Source organism: Sus scrofa, chromosome 1 (assembly GCF_054392235.1).
Source record: "Sus scrofa isolate SSC_HxYL_T2T_F1_AM1 chromosome 1, Sscrofa_HxYL_maternal_Yorkshire_Landrace_v2.0, whole genome shotgun sequence".
NCBI lineage: Eukaryota > Metazoa > Chordata > Mammalia > Artiodactyla > Suidae > Sus > Sus scrofa.
This window is the reverse complement of record NC_139383.1, coordinates 100,953,613-100,970,216: the sequence shown is the minus strand read 5'-3', so window position 1 is coordinate 100,970,216 and position 16,604 is coordinate 100,953,613. Positions and strand designations below refer to the sequence as shown.

At 35.4% G+C, this 16,604-nt stretch overlaps 3 protein-coding genes across 3 annotated transcripts; all 3 read left to right on the top strand.

The window, feature by feature from the left end:
• The first annotated feature begins 3,866 nt into the window (after nucleotides 1-3,866).
• LOC146406231 (olfactory receptor 8K5-like) lies at nucleotides 3,867-4,811 on the top strand. The gene has a single exon (XM_085002925.1). It carries the CDS (start codon nucleotides 3,870-3,872, stop codon nucleotides 4,809-4,811), a length of 942 nt encoding a protein of 313 aa, XP_084859051.1. The 5' UTR covers nucleotides 3,867-3,869.
• A 3,717-nt stretch (nucleotides 4,812-8,528) lies between these two features.
• LOC146406230 (olfactory receptor 8K1) lies at nucleotides 8,529-9,488 on the top strand. The gene has a single exon (XM_085013499.1). The coding sequence runs from the start codon at nucleotides 8,529-8,531 to the stop codon at nucleotides 9,486-9,488; it is 960 nt and encodes a 319-aa protein (XP_084869625.1).
• Nucleotides 9,489-14,863: 5,375 nt separating this feature from the next.
• Nucleotides 14,864-15,655, top strand: LOC146406229 (olfactory receptor 8J1-like). Its single transcript, XM_085013490.1, has one exon. The coding sequence runs from the start codon at nucleotides 14,864-14,866 to the stop codon at nucleotides 15,653-15,655; it is 792 nt and encodes a 263-aa protein (XP_084869616.1).
• The last annotated feature ends 949 nt before the right edge of the window (nucleotides 15,656-16,604 follow it).

The following is a 16,604-nucleotide window of genomic DNA, read 5'->3' as shown; positions in this document are numbered from 1 at the left end:
GTTTTGGGGAGTGAGTAATTTTATGTTCTCCATGACCTGTACAGTTCATTTATGCTGTTTTGTTCCTTTCTTAAAATTATCCCTTACGTTTTTTCTCTAGAGAGTATGTAGGGTGTCCTAGATAATTAGCAAACACCATGGGCAATTTTTAAAAATCACTCAGATGATTTGGGCATAATCATGTGAATCAATTATATGCTATTTCCTCAGGGAGCATAGCAGAATAAAGGAAGGCATATATTCTTCTTACCCACAGAAAAAGCAAAATTTATTTGAAGAAGAAAATCCAGTTCTTCATTAAAGGTGAGTAGACAGGAATTGTTGATTTCAGTTATCACCTGTGTGTAGGTAATTTCCAGTGGGTTCTGGATTCTGACTATGGACACTCCTATGGTCATTGACAGATGATTCTTTACACTATAAAAATTCATTGTCTCCCTTTTTAATTGCAGTATTTGAGAACATTAAATCCCACAAATTGACTAGATGTCATATATCCATTTGATTTGGAAAAGTTGATAGTGCATTTGGATAATCCAAGTGAAGAGAAAAATATATGAAAAAAATCATTACTGGTCTAAGCTATTATAATCTATTAAGGTTAGGATTTCCAGACAAAATACACAATTCCCAGTTACATATGAATTTCAGATAAAAATATTTTTAGCCTATGTCCTATATACTACTTGATAAATATTATTTTATATAAATATATCTAATGTAATGTTTAAAAAATAATACATCAAAATATATATTATACCTTATACTATTTTATAAAAGTATGCAATAATTTAAATGAAAATAATTTCAATAAAAGTGTTTAAGTTCTTACATATAAGGACGGACTCTCATGCATGAACTTGTAGGTTTTTTTAGTTGTTTGCTTGTTTTCCCTCCTGGTTGCTTACTACATTCCCCCCCCCCCAGAATAGGCTTTATAAACTGAGTGAGTAGACTGGAAAATAAACAGAATGATTTAAGAGTTATAGAGAAAGCCCTGAACCCCAAATAATTCCTAACTGCTATCACGAGATTTGAAGATTAAAAAGTCAGTCATACCTTTGCATCCTTTTGTATTCTGCCTGCTGTAATGGTTAGTTCTAAATGGAAGTACATAAACTGTTGCATCAAGATGTTAAAAAAATGACCAGAGAGGAGTTCCCTGGTGGCTCAGTGGGTAAACGATCTGGCATTGTCACTGCTGTGGCTTTGGTCATTGCTGTGGCACAGGTTTGATCCCTGGCCCAGCATATGGCTTCCATATGCTGTAAATGTGGCCAAAATTAAAAAAAAAATAAAAGGTGACCAACGATATCCTTTCTCAAATAAGAATGGGCAAGGTGTTCATATCATTTTGGAGTTCTTGACACCATTCTTTTCAATAAATACCCAGAAATGAGCATTCCTGGATCATATGGGGAGTTGCTAATGAACAGATACAAAATTTTGATCATGCAAAATGACTAGGATTAGAGATCTGCTGTGTATCACTGTGCATAGAGGTAATAATATTGTAATGAACACTTAAAAGTGTTTTAACAGGGTAAATTCTCATATTAGTGTGGGAAGGGTAAGAATCATTTGGGGTTCCCATTGCGGGTCATTGGGTTAAGAACCTGATATAGTGTCTGTGAGGATGTGGGTTCAATCCCTGGCCTCACTCATTAGGTTAAGGATATGGTGCTGCTGCAAGTTGTAATGTAGGTCAAAAAATACATCTTCAGAGGGAGATAATAACTGACAATGAAAAAGGAGATAAGCTCAGTAAACGCTAGAATAATTCCTAGCAACGTATTGAGGTCTTCTAAGTTGTAGGATTGGTACTAGAATTTTGAATTCATTTGCTTGACTCAGTGTGTCTCCCACTGTGCAGGAAACCTTTGATAGCAGGTCTTGCAACATTTAGTTCTTGTTTGTAAAATGGGAAAGAAACTTACCCATAAAATGGCTTAGTAATCTCCAGTATTGCATTTCTAGTCTTTGTATCAAACTGACTAACTCAACACTAAAAGTTAGCAGATTCCTAGAGTTCTGCCAAGTGTCACTGAGTGGCTTCAAACTCCACTCACTTTAGGGGAGCAACATTTGCTCCTCCCCCAGTCAGATGTCTCTTTGGCTTGTGGATTATTTCCAGTTGAAAATAGTCAAGACCCACAAGACTCTGAAAGAATTTTTGATCCTGCCCTCTATGGCCTGAAAGAATTTACGTAAAGGGCTTTTTCCCAAAATAGAACTATCACCAGCCATACTTGCAGAGAAAGTCTGCTAGTGGCAATGGGGGAAAATCAGGCAGAGGTCAGAGTCCATTCTGTACTATGGTCTCGCATGGCCCAGCAAATATTTATTTACCAAATATTTACTTCTCTATCTCCATGTGAACTGCCTCTCTCCCCTTTGAAGTCCCACATCACTATCCCCAACATACTCTTCTGTCTTTAGCTGAAGATTATGATATTTAAGGTCAGGGCTTTGGCCATTTTGATGAGTTCCTCAGGTTTCCTGGGTCTCTCTCATAGGTACATCTTCTACAACGTTGTTTGATTCTTTTTTTCCTGCTAATCTGTCTCTTGCAAATTTAAATCTTAGACCAGCCAAAGAACCTAGAAAAAAAAGGAGAATTTCTTCCTCCCTGACAGCACCAATGAAATAAAAATGTGTGTTCTATGTCAAGGCAGAAAACTTTAAACAAACACTTATTTCACTGTCCTTTATCCTATTTCCACTTTACTGGGCATTGTGTATCCACATTATGCATCAACCAGACCTCCGGGTCAGCAGAACTACCTGCTCAATCATAAAGAGAAACATTCTCCTAGCATTAACAAGATAACTCCTCAGGAGATAGCCTTCCTTCTTAATTTTGTACAGGGCCGTGATGACCCAAGACTCATTCCTTGCTTTGCATTCATAGATCAGGATTGTATGAACTGTCAGTAATCCATCATTTAATGCTCAGCCCTCTGTCTCAATTACTTAAACAACTGTGCTGTTACCTTTAGTCAGTAGAGCAGTTCTCAGCACTTTCTGAGAGGCTCTTCTTGGGTTATAATACTTAATTTTGTTCAAATAAAATCTTCCATTTCTTTTTTTTAATTTGGTTCAAATAAAATCTTCCATTTCACTTGATGGGAGAAGTTTCTGACTTCGCTCATTTGGACTGTGCAGGCTAAACCAAGCATTCCATTACATTATGGTGATTATAGCCTGCGTTTAACCTGTTTGAATATTTTGAATGCTAATTCCTCCTCCAGTTTAAAATCATGCTTGCAGAGTTCCATATTTTCATGGAGGAAAAACAGAATGTGAAAGGAAGAAATCAAGGTGGAGTAAGCCAAAGCAGGTTCATTATTTTCATTCAGAGCAGTTCTACTTGGTTTTACTGACTTCCCATGCAAATTTTATGAAATGCAGAGGGGGGCACTTGTCAATAAAATATTTTTAAAATTACAGTGTTACACTCTGTCTGTACTCTATTGAACAATTATAGAACTCCACAAGGATTCTCAGACAAAATGGAAATGTACTAAAGAAACATTTCGATGCCATTGCAGAGAGATGAAATAAAGTCTAATATTTCTATATTAATGCCTATATTGTGTTTTTAATCCAAGAATATGTTCCAAATATTGCGGACTCTAGACTTTAATCTGTAGTAACTGTGCTTGTAGTTTCATATGAATCTCTCTCTTTGAGAAGTAGAAGATTCTGTTATTTATTTTAGTTTCAAAATCAGATATGGAAATTATTTTTCTTTTCCAATTATGAAAAAAAATCATTCTGTTTACAAATATCATACTTTGTTTAGATGACACCACATGAAAGCTAATAACAATTTCTCTGTTTCTTCCCAGAAAAGCTAACTGGACTACATGGGCCAACAGAATCTATCATTGCTGACTGAATTCACTCTAATGGGAGTCACAAGGCTGCCTGAGCTTCAGGCTCCCCTTTTTGGAATCTTCCTCATCATCTACACCATCACAGTGGTGGGAAATCTGGGCATGATCATCTTGACCCAAATGGATTCCCACCTACACACCCCTATGTACTTTTTTATCAAACACCTGGCTTTCATTGATCTTGGTAATTCTACAGTCATTTGTCCCAAGATGCTTGTAAATTTTGTTGTGGATGCAAATACCATTTCCTATTATGCATGTGCCACACAGTTGACCTTCTTCCTTATGTTCATCATCAGTGAATTTTTTATCTTGGCAGCCATGGCCTGTGACCGTTATGTGGCCATCTGTAACCCCCTGCTCTACAATGTCATCATGTCCCAAAGACTTTGCCATATGCTGGTAGGCATTCCATACCTCTATGGTACTTTTCAGGCACTAATGTTCACTATTAAGATTTTTACATTGACCTTCTGTGGCTCTAATGTCATCAGTCATTTCTATTGTGATGATGGTCCCTTGGTACTTATGCTCTGCTCAAATGCACAAGAAATAGAATTGTTGATCATATTATTTTCAGCATTTAATTTGATCTCTTCCCTCCTGGTCATCCTAGTGTCCTACCTATTGATCCTGATAGCCATATTTCGAATGCATTCTACAAAGGGGAGGAAAAAAGCTTTCTCTACATGTGGTTCTCATCTGACAGTTGTGGTTGTGTTCTATGGGTCTCTACTATTTATGTACATGCAGCCCAAATCCACTCACTCCTTCAATACTGATAAAATGGCCTCTGTGTTTTACACTTTGGTAATCCCTATGCTTAACCCCTTGATCTATAGCTTAAGGAACAAAGAAGTAAAAAATGGCTTCTACAGGGTCTTTAAGAATCAATGCAAGCTTTGTATCTAATATCCAATATGAAATATTATTTTAATAAACAAGAAAAAGGCAAATGTCACTTGATAATGTTTCTAATAAATATAATTGCATTCTTTTCATTTCCAGAGCAAAGGCTAATTAAAATGCACAGATAAATAGATTGTTTCCCTTGTTTTCAGCCATAATTTAGGTCTCAATTTAATGACATTTCCTTCCCAACATTCCTTATTATTGATTCAATATTTACTTTACTGATTCCACATAACCTCACATCTCACCCAATGGAAACACTTATTAAATTCCAAGTCAGTAAACTAGGTGTTTGTTATCAGGCAAAGACTTTAAAACTTACTATAAATATGTTCCATACACTGATTGATTTAATTAAAACCTTAACCTTTTGAGGAGACAAAAAAAAGATTAAAAATAACCCAATGGGAATGCTGAAGATGGAAATTCAATATTTGGTAAGAACCAATATTTACTGAATGAGAATAATAGCATATTATATACTGAAAAAGAAATGACAGCTACACTTAAACTCATCACAATAAAGGCTACCGAAAGTGAGGTCAGAGGAAAACCAAATACTGAATGAATATTATAAAAATAGCCTCAGTGATCCATAGAGAAACAGCAAGCTGCATACAGTACATTTAAATGTAGGTTTAAGTGGAAAGAAGAAATTGTATGGGGCAGAAAAACCATGGGGAAAAATGTTCACCAGCATTTTTTTCCAAACATTAAAAAATTAAAAAAAAAAAAACTATAAGCCTAAGGTATAAAAAGATTAAATACTTCTAAGCAGGATAAACAGAAAGGAAATTACACCAAAGCAAGACCTATAAGATTTCTGAAAACTGAGGATAAAGAAAAACCTTTAAAAAATATAGGGAAGAAAGATATCTTATGAAAAGATGAAGAAAGGATTTACCACTGATCATTGGCAAAAATAATGTCATAAAACCTAGTCCTATGTCAACTTATAATTATATATCCATCAAAATTATTCTTGGCTAATCAAGGCTGCTTTGTCATAATATTGTATCATCCTTTTATGCAAAGTCATTGTTTCAGTTACTCATGCATTGTGTATGTATGTGTGTATATAAAATATACTTAACTGGTGCATTATGTTGTGTAATTGAGATGCTGACAAAGGCATATTTATGTTTTCCAATGTTTAGTGCTATTGTACAATTTATTTATTCAGTTAGACCCTGGCACAAAATATTTTTGACTTTTCCTAATGGTACCTTTGCAGAATAATTAACAAAATCCAGGGTACTCTCCCTTGGTAATTACATGCATCTTTTTTTTAATCCTTGAATGAGATCAAATCTTTAACAAAATGAGTCTCAAAGGGGGTTGAAAAACACTTCAAATATTCTGCAGCAGACAATGAGGATTAAAACAACAGGAAGTCAAAGCAGAATCACCAATAAGGTAAGTAGCAAACACTGATCTTTGAACATTTCTCAGGACATACAGCTTAAACTCAATCATCACCAAAATCTTGAAAGCATTATCCTGTGCAAAACTGTTTCTTTCATTTCAATGTATTTATATGTCATCAATAGCATCAAGTGTACAACAGACCAGTTTTATAGTCTTTGATACTCTGTGTTGTGCATTTAGATCACCTTAGTTTTTTAAATGAACATAATGTTTCAGTTATCTATTTTAACAAGGATCTTTGTCTATCCTTATTTACCTGGTATCTCTCCTGTCCCACTTTTTATTTCTTATGTTCTCAGGTGGACCTTAATAGAGCAGAAGAATGCTGTTATGTTTATACAGATATATTCTGAAGACAGAATAGCTTTGAATCCTGACTCTCCCACTTACTATCTCTTTGGTTAAATTAATTCACTCCTTGTGCTCCCTATTTCCTTAACCATCAGCTGACACTTAAACAACATGGCACTGCAGGAGTCCACGTAGACACATATTATTTTAAGTTCATACATTATTATGTTTACCAGTGGTGGTTGTTTGAATCTGCAGATGCAGAATCCCCTGAGGGTAAGGCAGGTGGACTATGAGGCTTGAGCACCTGCAGATCTTGGGATCTGCAGCAGGCCCTGAAACCAATACCCTGTGAATGCTGAGATGACCGTACTATCTACTTCCTAGAGTTATTGCGTGGATTAAATAAATTAATATACATAAAGTGCTCAGAAAAAATGCCTGGCGCATAATGCTTTCTCTGTTGGTGCTTGATATTCATTTGTAGTCCTCTTTCTACTGGTCTCTTTATATGAATCTCCCTAAGTCATCAGCATTCATAAATAATAAGAATGGCCAAGTCTTTTTTTATACAAAAGAGGGACATATGATTGGAAGTTCATAAGAGGTAATTTAATTGTCAGAAATGACAGATATGGCAAAGGAGAACTACTATTAATAGCAAAATTCTAAAATCAACAGCATTAGATTTTGAATTGGACAAAAAAGCTGACTTTATAATAAGTGAGAATAATATAAGTGAGAATAACTGAAATTTGTATACAGTGGTTAGAGGTTATCTAATCACCACACAATTCATCACTCCACCAATAGTTTAGAATGTCTTTCTATGTATTACAACTTTAAACAGATATAATGACTGTTGATAATGTAAGTTTTATGGCTTGAGTGTAGATTTTTGTTTTATAAATTACTTGAAAATTAAACAAAAAGCAGAAGTATGATGGATAGGTATTTGATATATTTAAAAAAGACTGGGTAACAAGAAGTAGGCCATGGTAGCTGTATCAAAATGATCACTTCAAAATATCTTGTCCCTTTAAGGCATACTTTACAAACGTTTCAGTGAATGTGTGTTTTGTGATTATATCAACTAGGAATGCCGATGGACATTCAAGTGGGCCTTAATATTTGTTGAGAGCCCTCAGGGACATTTCCCTTGGCCAGAGCTAGTGCTGTGGCTGGGTCAGCCTTTGTGATTCTTATGATGATTGTAGAATGCACCCCCAAAACAGTTATCAGGGAACCTTGAAAAACAAGGCTTATTAGGCATACCTTGGAGACTACATGACTCACTTAGTGCCACACAGAGAGGTTGAGGGGAGACACAGAGAAACACCCTGGGTTCTGCTTTCATTGTGGTCAAGGGCAGGACACCTAGATTCTCTTTGTACTGCTGAATTTAAAACATAAGAGCCAAAATTAATGTGCAAGAAGGGAAAAGCAGAGTCAATCAAGCAGTCATTTTCCAAAGGGAAGCCTTATGGATGGGGCAGCCTGGCTCTTGATGAAATTGTGTGGCTGAAAATGTACTTATTCGAGGTCAATGGTTTTGAAATGGACTGTCCCCATAATCAAAAACTTAATGCCAGGAACTTGCATTACAATCAGAAAAGCTAATCAACAGGCACTTAGGTGGCCATATGAATGTAGGTATGTGTGATTTTGACCTCATGGGAAGAAGAATCTCTATAATTTGAAACAAAGAAAACAATTCTATATCTCATACATTAAATTCTCTTAAAAGAGACTCTCTTGGAGTTAAGGATCTGGCATTGTCTCTGAGGCAGGGTGGGTTCAATCCCCAGCCTGGCACATGGGTTATGGATCTGGTGTTGGGGCAGTGTGGTGTAGGTCACAACTGTGGCTGGGATTCAGTCCCTGGCCTGGGAACTTCCATGTGCCAGCAGGTATGTCCATTTAAACAGAAAAAAAAAATGAAGTAGAAGAGAGCATTTCAAATGTACTAAGTATTGATCTTATATGCAGGTTACCAGGATGAATCATATGGAGAAACACAACCTTACTGCTGTACCCAAGGTGACTGAATTTATTCTCATGGGGATCACCGACAACCCTGGGCTGCAGGCACCTCTCTTTGGAATCTTCCTGATCATATACTTGGTCACAGTGATGGGAAATCTGGGCATGGTTATCCTGACCCATTTGGACTCCAAGCTACATACTCCCATGTACTTTTTCCTTAGACATTTGTCAATTACTGATCTTGGTTACTCCACTGTCATTGGCCCAAAAATGATGGTCAACTTTGTCCAGTCCCAAAATACAATTTCCTACCATTGGTGTGCCACCCAACTAGCAGTCTTTGAGGTTTTCATCATCACTGAGCTGTTTATTCTATCAGCGATGGCCTATGATCGTTATGTAGCCATCTGCAAGCCTCTTCTCTACGTGGTCATCATGGCAGAGAAAGTGTGTTGGGGGCTGGTACTCACTTCCTACCTCTACAGCACGTTTGTGTCACTGTTACTCACAATTAAGTTATTTAAGTTGTCCTTCTGTGGCTCTAACATCATCAGTTATTTTTACTGTGACTGCCTCCCTCTGATGTCCATGCTCTGTTCTGACACACACGAATTAGAATCAATCATTTTGATCTTTTCTGGGTGTAATTTGCTTTCTTCCCTCTTGATTGTTCTTGTATCCTACACGTTTATTCTGATGGCCATTCTCAGAATGAACTCAACTGACGGAAGACACAAAGCCTTCTCTACCTGTAGTTCCCACCTAACGGTGGTGGTTGTATTCTATGGGACCTTATTGTTTATTTACCTGCAACCCAAATCCAGCCATGCATTTGCTACGGATAAAATGGCCTCTGTGTTTTACACCCTGGTGATCCCTATGCTGAATCCACTGATCTACAGCCTGAGAAACAAAGAAGTAAAAGATGCTCTGAGGAGAACTTTAACGAATCGATGTAAAATTCCCAATTAATGTCTTAATATTCATTTGCAAAGGTGGGTCCAAAACCTGTTCTTTAATATTCTGTCAGTCCAATTATAGCATCAAAAAGTAGAAATGTCGTACCACATTACTTTCCTTTTTTTTCTTGGTGAAGCACTTCTTGCACTGAATAAATATTAGAGCCAGATAATTTAAGTCTCAAGTGAATTTCAGGATCATTTTGGAAACTATATATTTAGAAATAGGGCAAAGCATACCAATTTTTTTTTGTCTTTTGTCCTTTTAGGGCTGCACTCCTGGCATATGGAGTTTCCCAGGCTAGGGGTCTAATTGGAGTTATTGCTTCTGGCCTGCATGCCAGAGCCACAACAATGCCATATCCGAGCTGCTTCTGCAACCCACACCACAGCTCATGGCAACGCTGGATCCTTAACCCACTAAGCAAGCCCAGGGGTCAAACCCACAACCTCATGGTTCCTAGTTGGATTTGTTTCCACTGCGCCATGAAGGGAACTCCCATACCAAATTTTTGGTCAAACTCAACATTCACAGAGGTTAAAAAAAAGTCTCAAATAGTCAACTAGAAAATTAGTACTGTATATGTTATAGTGAACTAGAAAATTAGTACTGTATATGTTATAGCAGTCCCTGTGTATTAAAAATAAGCAAAATTGAACCATGAAGAATATGTAGGAGAAAAGTGGCAAGAAAGTAAGTAAATCTGTGATTACAATTCAACATGAACAAGCTGCTTCAAGAATCTAAACTGCATAGGCAATAAAGCCTGCCAACTCAGAATGAAATTGTCGGTCGGACTGAGTTAAGATTTTCCATTTCATAGCTTGAGTGGGCATTTGGGAATTTTTTTTTAATTAAAAACCATGAGAAAAATTTTGGCTAGTTCTGGATATCTTTTCAGAGACCCTCACACTACAGCTAACTTAGTTTAGGATAGCTTCTGGATAAAGAAGTTGATTTAGGATTGGCAAAGTCAAGATAAAGGTGTTATCTGGTCATTTCTTAAAATGACTTCACTATTTTGAAAAGCTGTAGCATTGATAACAAAGGTTAGTGATAACAAGGGTACACTTTAGGGCTAATTGCACTTTCATTATGTATCCTTTGACTCCTTCGTGAGCTTCTATGCACAGAGCCGATATTTTGCTTGGACTCTGCTAACACAAGGCTTCGTTCCCCTTTTCAGTTTCATATATTTCATCTACTCTGTCTATTTTTTAATGTGCTGTGGTCTACTTTGTTAAGAGAGTTCATCTTAAGTGTTTTCATCACAAAAGAAAAAAATTATCTATGTGAGCTGATGGATTAGCTAATCACTTCACCGTGTATATATCAAAATATCATATTGTACCCTGGAAACATACACAAATTTTATGTATTCATTGTAACTTCTATAATGCTTGAAAACATATAACTTTTTAAATACAAATGAAATAAAGTAAAACATAAATTAAACAAAGTAAAAGAAATATAAAATTGTATTCTCCAAAAAAATCAATTCTGCTTACCATGTTAGCTTTGGATCCTGTCTATACACATATATATTGTCATGAATAAATTTTATTTTTGAGACTAACATTTAATATTATACTGAGGACTTTTCATCTTGTATACTTTCATCCAAATTTTATCATTTCCATACTTTTCACAACGCCCAAGTAAATATAAAGAATATTATTCACATCTGCTGTATCACCCATATAGAAAGAATTTTTAAAAAAATCATAATATATCAAAACCCCTAAACTTACTTTTCTAATTTGAGAATTCATCATAAGCCTCTTTCTTATGCAGTAAAGTTTTTTTTTTTTCCACTTTCAATGTCAGCATACAACTGTGGAGTATAGATTAATCACTTTGTATTTGGTCATTCTTCAGCTGATGGACACTTGGTTGTTTGCAGGTTTTTATTTCTTTTACCACAATTAAAAAATGCTGTAATAAATACAATTGTGCTTATAACGTGATATACTCATGCTTTTCATTTCTAAAATAAATTCATAAGTTTCTTCTATAGTCTAACTATGTGTTGCTGGGTGAATGACTTACATATTTGCATAGCAATTTTAAATAAAAAATAAAACCTTAACAAAAAGTGCCACACATTGTGATTTTTTTTTCCAAGTAGTATTTTTTCCAAGAGAGGATACTGACATTTACTGACATATCCTTATCATTGTATGATGACAAAAATTGCAAAATGGCCGTAATAGATGAATAACATCAGCTATTCAATGTCATAGGTACAGTCTTTTAATGTGTAAACTGTATACTGGGTCACTTTGTTGTAGAAAATTGACAGAACACATTAAACCAACTATAATGGAAAAAATAAAAATCACTTAAAATAATAAAAAAATAAAGAAGCCAAATTAAAAAAAAGTGCATCTAAAATATTCAGTGGTTGAAAATTTTATTTGTGTGATGAGAAATGTATAGACATGATGCAGGAGCTTTATTTTTAAATATTGTGTTGGAATTATATTCTTCTACCTTTTCTCACCTGAAAGAAAATCATAAAGAAAATATTAAAATAATACATTTATTACTGAGGATTGTTTTTGGAGGGAAAATACTCACTTTGAACATCCTTTTTACCCCTTTCCTTGAAATAATGACTATGCTAACTTTATATCATTGAAGTAAAAGTGGAGGAAAAAACCCAACAGAGAGAGTGGCATAACAGAAATACAAATTATTCATGGACTTTGTTCTCACTTCACTGCTAATCCTCTGGTTTCTTGCTCTTTAATATTATATTTTTGCAATAACGAATCTCAATGCAAATGAGCTACTCTGACAGGTACACATTCATCAGATGTCATGGAATCAAACTCACTTCAAAAATGTAGGTCCAGCCTACCACAGAGACAGACAAACAGACACACACACGCACTCACAAGAAGACTTCTGGGGTGTCTGGATGAACTACTGGAGGGACATCTTGTTAAGGAGTCAATCCCAAATGAAATCTTCCCCAAGGATATGAAAGACAATTTGTGGATGCTAGAATCACATGTGCTTCAGAGTTAGGCTCTCAAAGGTTTATAGAGCTCCACTAACTCTCACTGCCACAGCCATTCAGAAACTCTATGATGGGGAGTTCCCGCCGTGGCGCAGTGGTTAACGAATCCGACTAGGAACCATGAGGTTGCGGGTTCAGTCCCTGCCCTTGCTCAGTGGGTTGACGATCCGGCGTTGCTGTGAGCTGTGGTGTAGGTTGCAGGCGCGGCTCGGATCCTGCGTTGCTGTGGCTCTGGCGTAGGCCGGTGGCTACAGCTCCGATTAGACCCCTAGCCTGGGAACCTCCACATGCCGCGGAAGCGGCCCAAAGAAAATAGCAAAAAGACAAAAAAAAAAAAAAAAAAAAAAAAAAAGAAACTCTATGAGGCTGAAACAGATTTACATTAGAGGTGGGTAGACAATATTTACATTATCATTGTATGGCTTCTAAAAATCAAAATGATACCCTAAACTGAGCCATTTCACTTTCATTTTGGAAGGCAATGGGCATTATGGAAAATCAAATAATACAATACTTAAAGCTTATTTCCAAGATTTAGAATATTTTTGGAAAATAGATGTTGTAAAATATCATCCTACTATTTATGTTTCAAAATTAAAACTGGCATCATTAGGTTTTAGGTATTTAAGTAGGTTATACCACTACTGACATAATAAATTTTTACTCACTGAGATTATTTATATAACAGATTTATTTCTGTGATACTAGCTAAAATTAAAAAAATGCAAGTTTCACAAGAATAAACTGTGAAAGAGAACTGGGTACACAATTACTCAAACTTTAAATGATGTTCCTTTTTGTGAATATAACTCTACATCACAAATTTCCTCAAGAAAATTTCATTAACTCTGGTAACATACAAATATAGGCAAAAACATATATGGAAGAATAGTATATAATCAATGTATAATAGAAGATCTTTAGATAAATAAAGTAAAATAAATCAGCCAACATTTAAATTAAAATGTTGGGGAAAGGATCCAACACTGTCATTGCTGTGGCTCTGGTTACTGCTATGGTGTGAGTTCAATCCCTGGCCAAGGATTTCTATTTGAGGAAAGACACTGCATAAACAGGATCAAGATATTAAGAATCTGCAGATCCCCAGATTCCTGGTTTGATTGGACTCAACCTCTATGACATTCTCAAGTGGAAAAAGAAACCCAGGAAGAAAATGTTCATTTACTAGGAAACCTTTGGTTCAAGTAATCCAAAATAAGGTGTTCAAAAATAAATTTACTTGAACAAAAATCCAGTCTCGTAAATTTATAATAAAAGAAAATTCTAAGCTCATGGAGACAATTTTAAATACATTTTTAAGGTTATTAATTATTCATTAGCCATAAAACATTGGTGATAGTTTAAAGACAACTCACTTATTTTTTTAGCCTTCCTGTTGCTTATTAGTACTCTTAAAAAGATTGAAAAGGCCTACAGTGTGACCAGGAATGACATTCTTCAATACTCCAAATTCAAGGTTGGTAGCCTCATTTGACACACTACATTTATTCCAGTTTCTGATGGCAATGGAAAGGTCACTGCTACAAATAATGAACAATCTTCTTTCAGATTACATGTCATTATTTCTCTCTCTCTCTCTCTCTCTCTCTCTCACTCATACACACACACACAAACAGAGTAGTCTCAGAAGAATAAATAGGAGTAAGAACTTGATCCCCTTGCTGTACAGTGGAAAAGTAAAAAAAAAGTAAAATAAAATAAAAAAAATAAAAAAAAGAATTCGAGGGGCCAGAGATAAAATTTTATATTCAGCACACGTCTGGTAAGACAGTAAGAAAAGAAAAGTGATATGGACCTGATTATGGAAATCACTGAAAATGAAGCTACAGATATTTCAATTATTCTAAAAACACAACTTAGAATAATTACTCAAAAAAAGCTTTCCTACTATTATTTGCCTTCCAACTAATATGAGAGTCTTGACATGAAGACCAAAGATACAATATAGTCAATAACAGTATTAATAACCTAGGGAAATATCAACCCAAGAGAAGAAAAGAGGGGATACTAACTTAGAATGGCAAAGCATTTTGGGAACTGGCAAACATGATACAGCAATTTGAAAGAGAAAATTAGAGGATGAATACAATGCTCGTGATTTAAAACAGATGCCATATAAAATTTATTTTTGCAGTTTAAGATAAAGTATGTAACCAGCAGCACATTAGATTTCAGACAAAATAGAGGAGCTGATAGAATTTGGCAGCATAATTTTGCAGGAAATCTCACCCAAGGAATCGCCCTCCCTTGCTGTCTATCTAACGACAGTCCTAGAAAATAAATCTGTAAAGTTTAAATCACTTCTTGTCTTCTCCAAACAGATGACCATCCAAACTCTAACATGGCTCGTGGAAATTTCATGTGGGTCTCTGAGTTAATTCTCACAGGTTTCTCAGAACACCCAGACCTACAGCTTCCGCTCTTCTTTGTGGTCCTGGTCATGTACGGGCTGACCATGGCTGGGAACCTGATCATCATCACTCTCACCAGTGTGGACCCTCGACTGCAGACCCCCATGTATTTCTTCCTCCGACATTTGGCAATCATCAACCTTGGCAATTCAACTGTCATTGCCCCTAAAATGCTCACCAACGTTTTAGTAAAAAGGCACACCACCTCCTATTATGAATGTGCCACCCAGGTGGGAGGGTTCTTGGTTTTCATTGTGGCTGAGGTTTTCATGTTAGCTGTGATGGCCTATGACCGCCATGTGGCCATTGGTAACCCATTGCTCTACATGGTGGTGGTATCTCAGCGGATCTGCCTTCTGCTGGATTCCCTCACATACTTCTATAGCTTTTCTACATCAGTTGTGACTTCATCTTCTGTATTCTCAGTGGCTCATTGCTCTTCCAATGTAATCAATCATTTTTGTTGTGATACTGGACCTCTGTTAGCATTGTCCTGCTCTGATACTTCCTTTCCAGAAAGAGTAGTATTTATATCTGCAGCTACAAACTTGGTTTCTTCCATAATTATAGTTGTGGTATTTTATTTCAACATCGTTTTGTCCATTCTAAGGATATGTTCAACTGAAGGAAGAAAAAAAGGCTTTTCCACTTGTGTATCACATATGATGGCAGTGTCAGTTTTTTATGGAACACTAAAAGGTAGTTTTAAAATCCATTTCTGATTTGTAAATTAATTTAAGTGAAAACAGTAAGAATGTAAAAAAAATAATTTGTGGCTTCTGTAATTTTTATGCTGTATACTACTTCTGGCAGTGAGTTAAGCAATTTGTAAGCATCATTTATTTCTACAATTACATTAATCCATTTTTTTTAATCCAATCGAGTATCGTTTGAATTTTAAGCCAATTTTTAGATAAGATAGTAGTGCTTTTGAGAAGAGTGATGGCCCAAATTTACAAGCTAATAAATGATAGAATTGGGATCCAAAACAAATTTAACTCAAAAGCCCACACTCCCAACAATTACATGAACATGCATAACAAACTGTGTATAGTTCATATTTTCATTACACAAAGTTCAACTAAACTTAGATATTTATAGTATATACCTAGGAATTAATGTATAATTTTATAATTAAAATTTTACACACCTTTTATAATGTCTGGATAAATTGCGGCTTAGCCACAAAATTTAAAAAAGTTGTTAATTGGTGATGTTTTAATAGCTTTATTTACATATATACCATGAAATTTATCTATTGGAAGTAAATTCATTGTAAGCAAAATCATTTTAGTATTTTTTTTAGTAAATCCATTGAATTATGCAACCATACCATTATCTAGATCCAGCTCCAAAGTTGTGACTTTACAAAAGTCAATATTTGTAATAAAATTGTGCAAATATAACCATGATCCAGTTGTAGATATTTATTTGCCTTTCTGCCCATTTCCAATTAATATTCAGTCCACCTATACTTTCAAGCCACTAGTGACCTACTTTCTGTATCATGTTTTTTTTTTCTGTTTTAGGAATTCTCATGTAATGGAATCATATAATGTATAGATTTTTATGTCTGGCTTTTTTAACTCCACAAAATTTTTTGTTTATTTCATGGTGTACCATGTATTAGAAATATGAAGCTTTGTATTACTGAGTAGCATTTTCATGTAT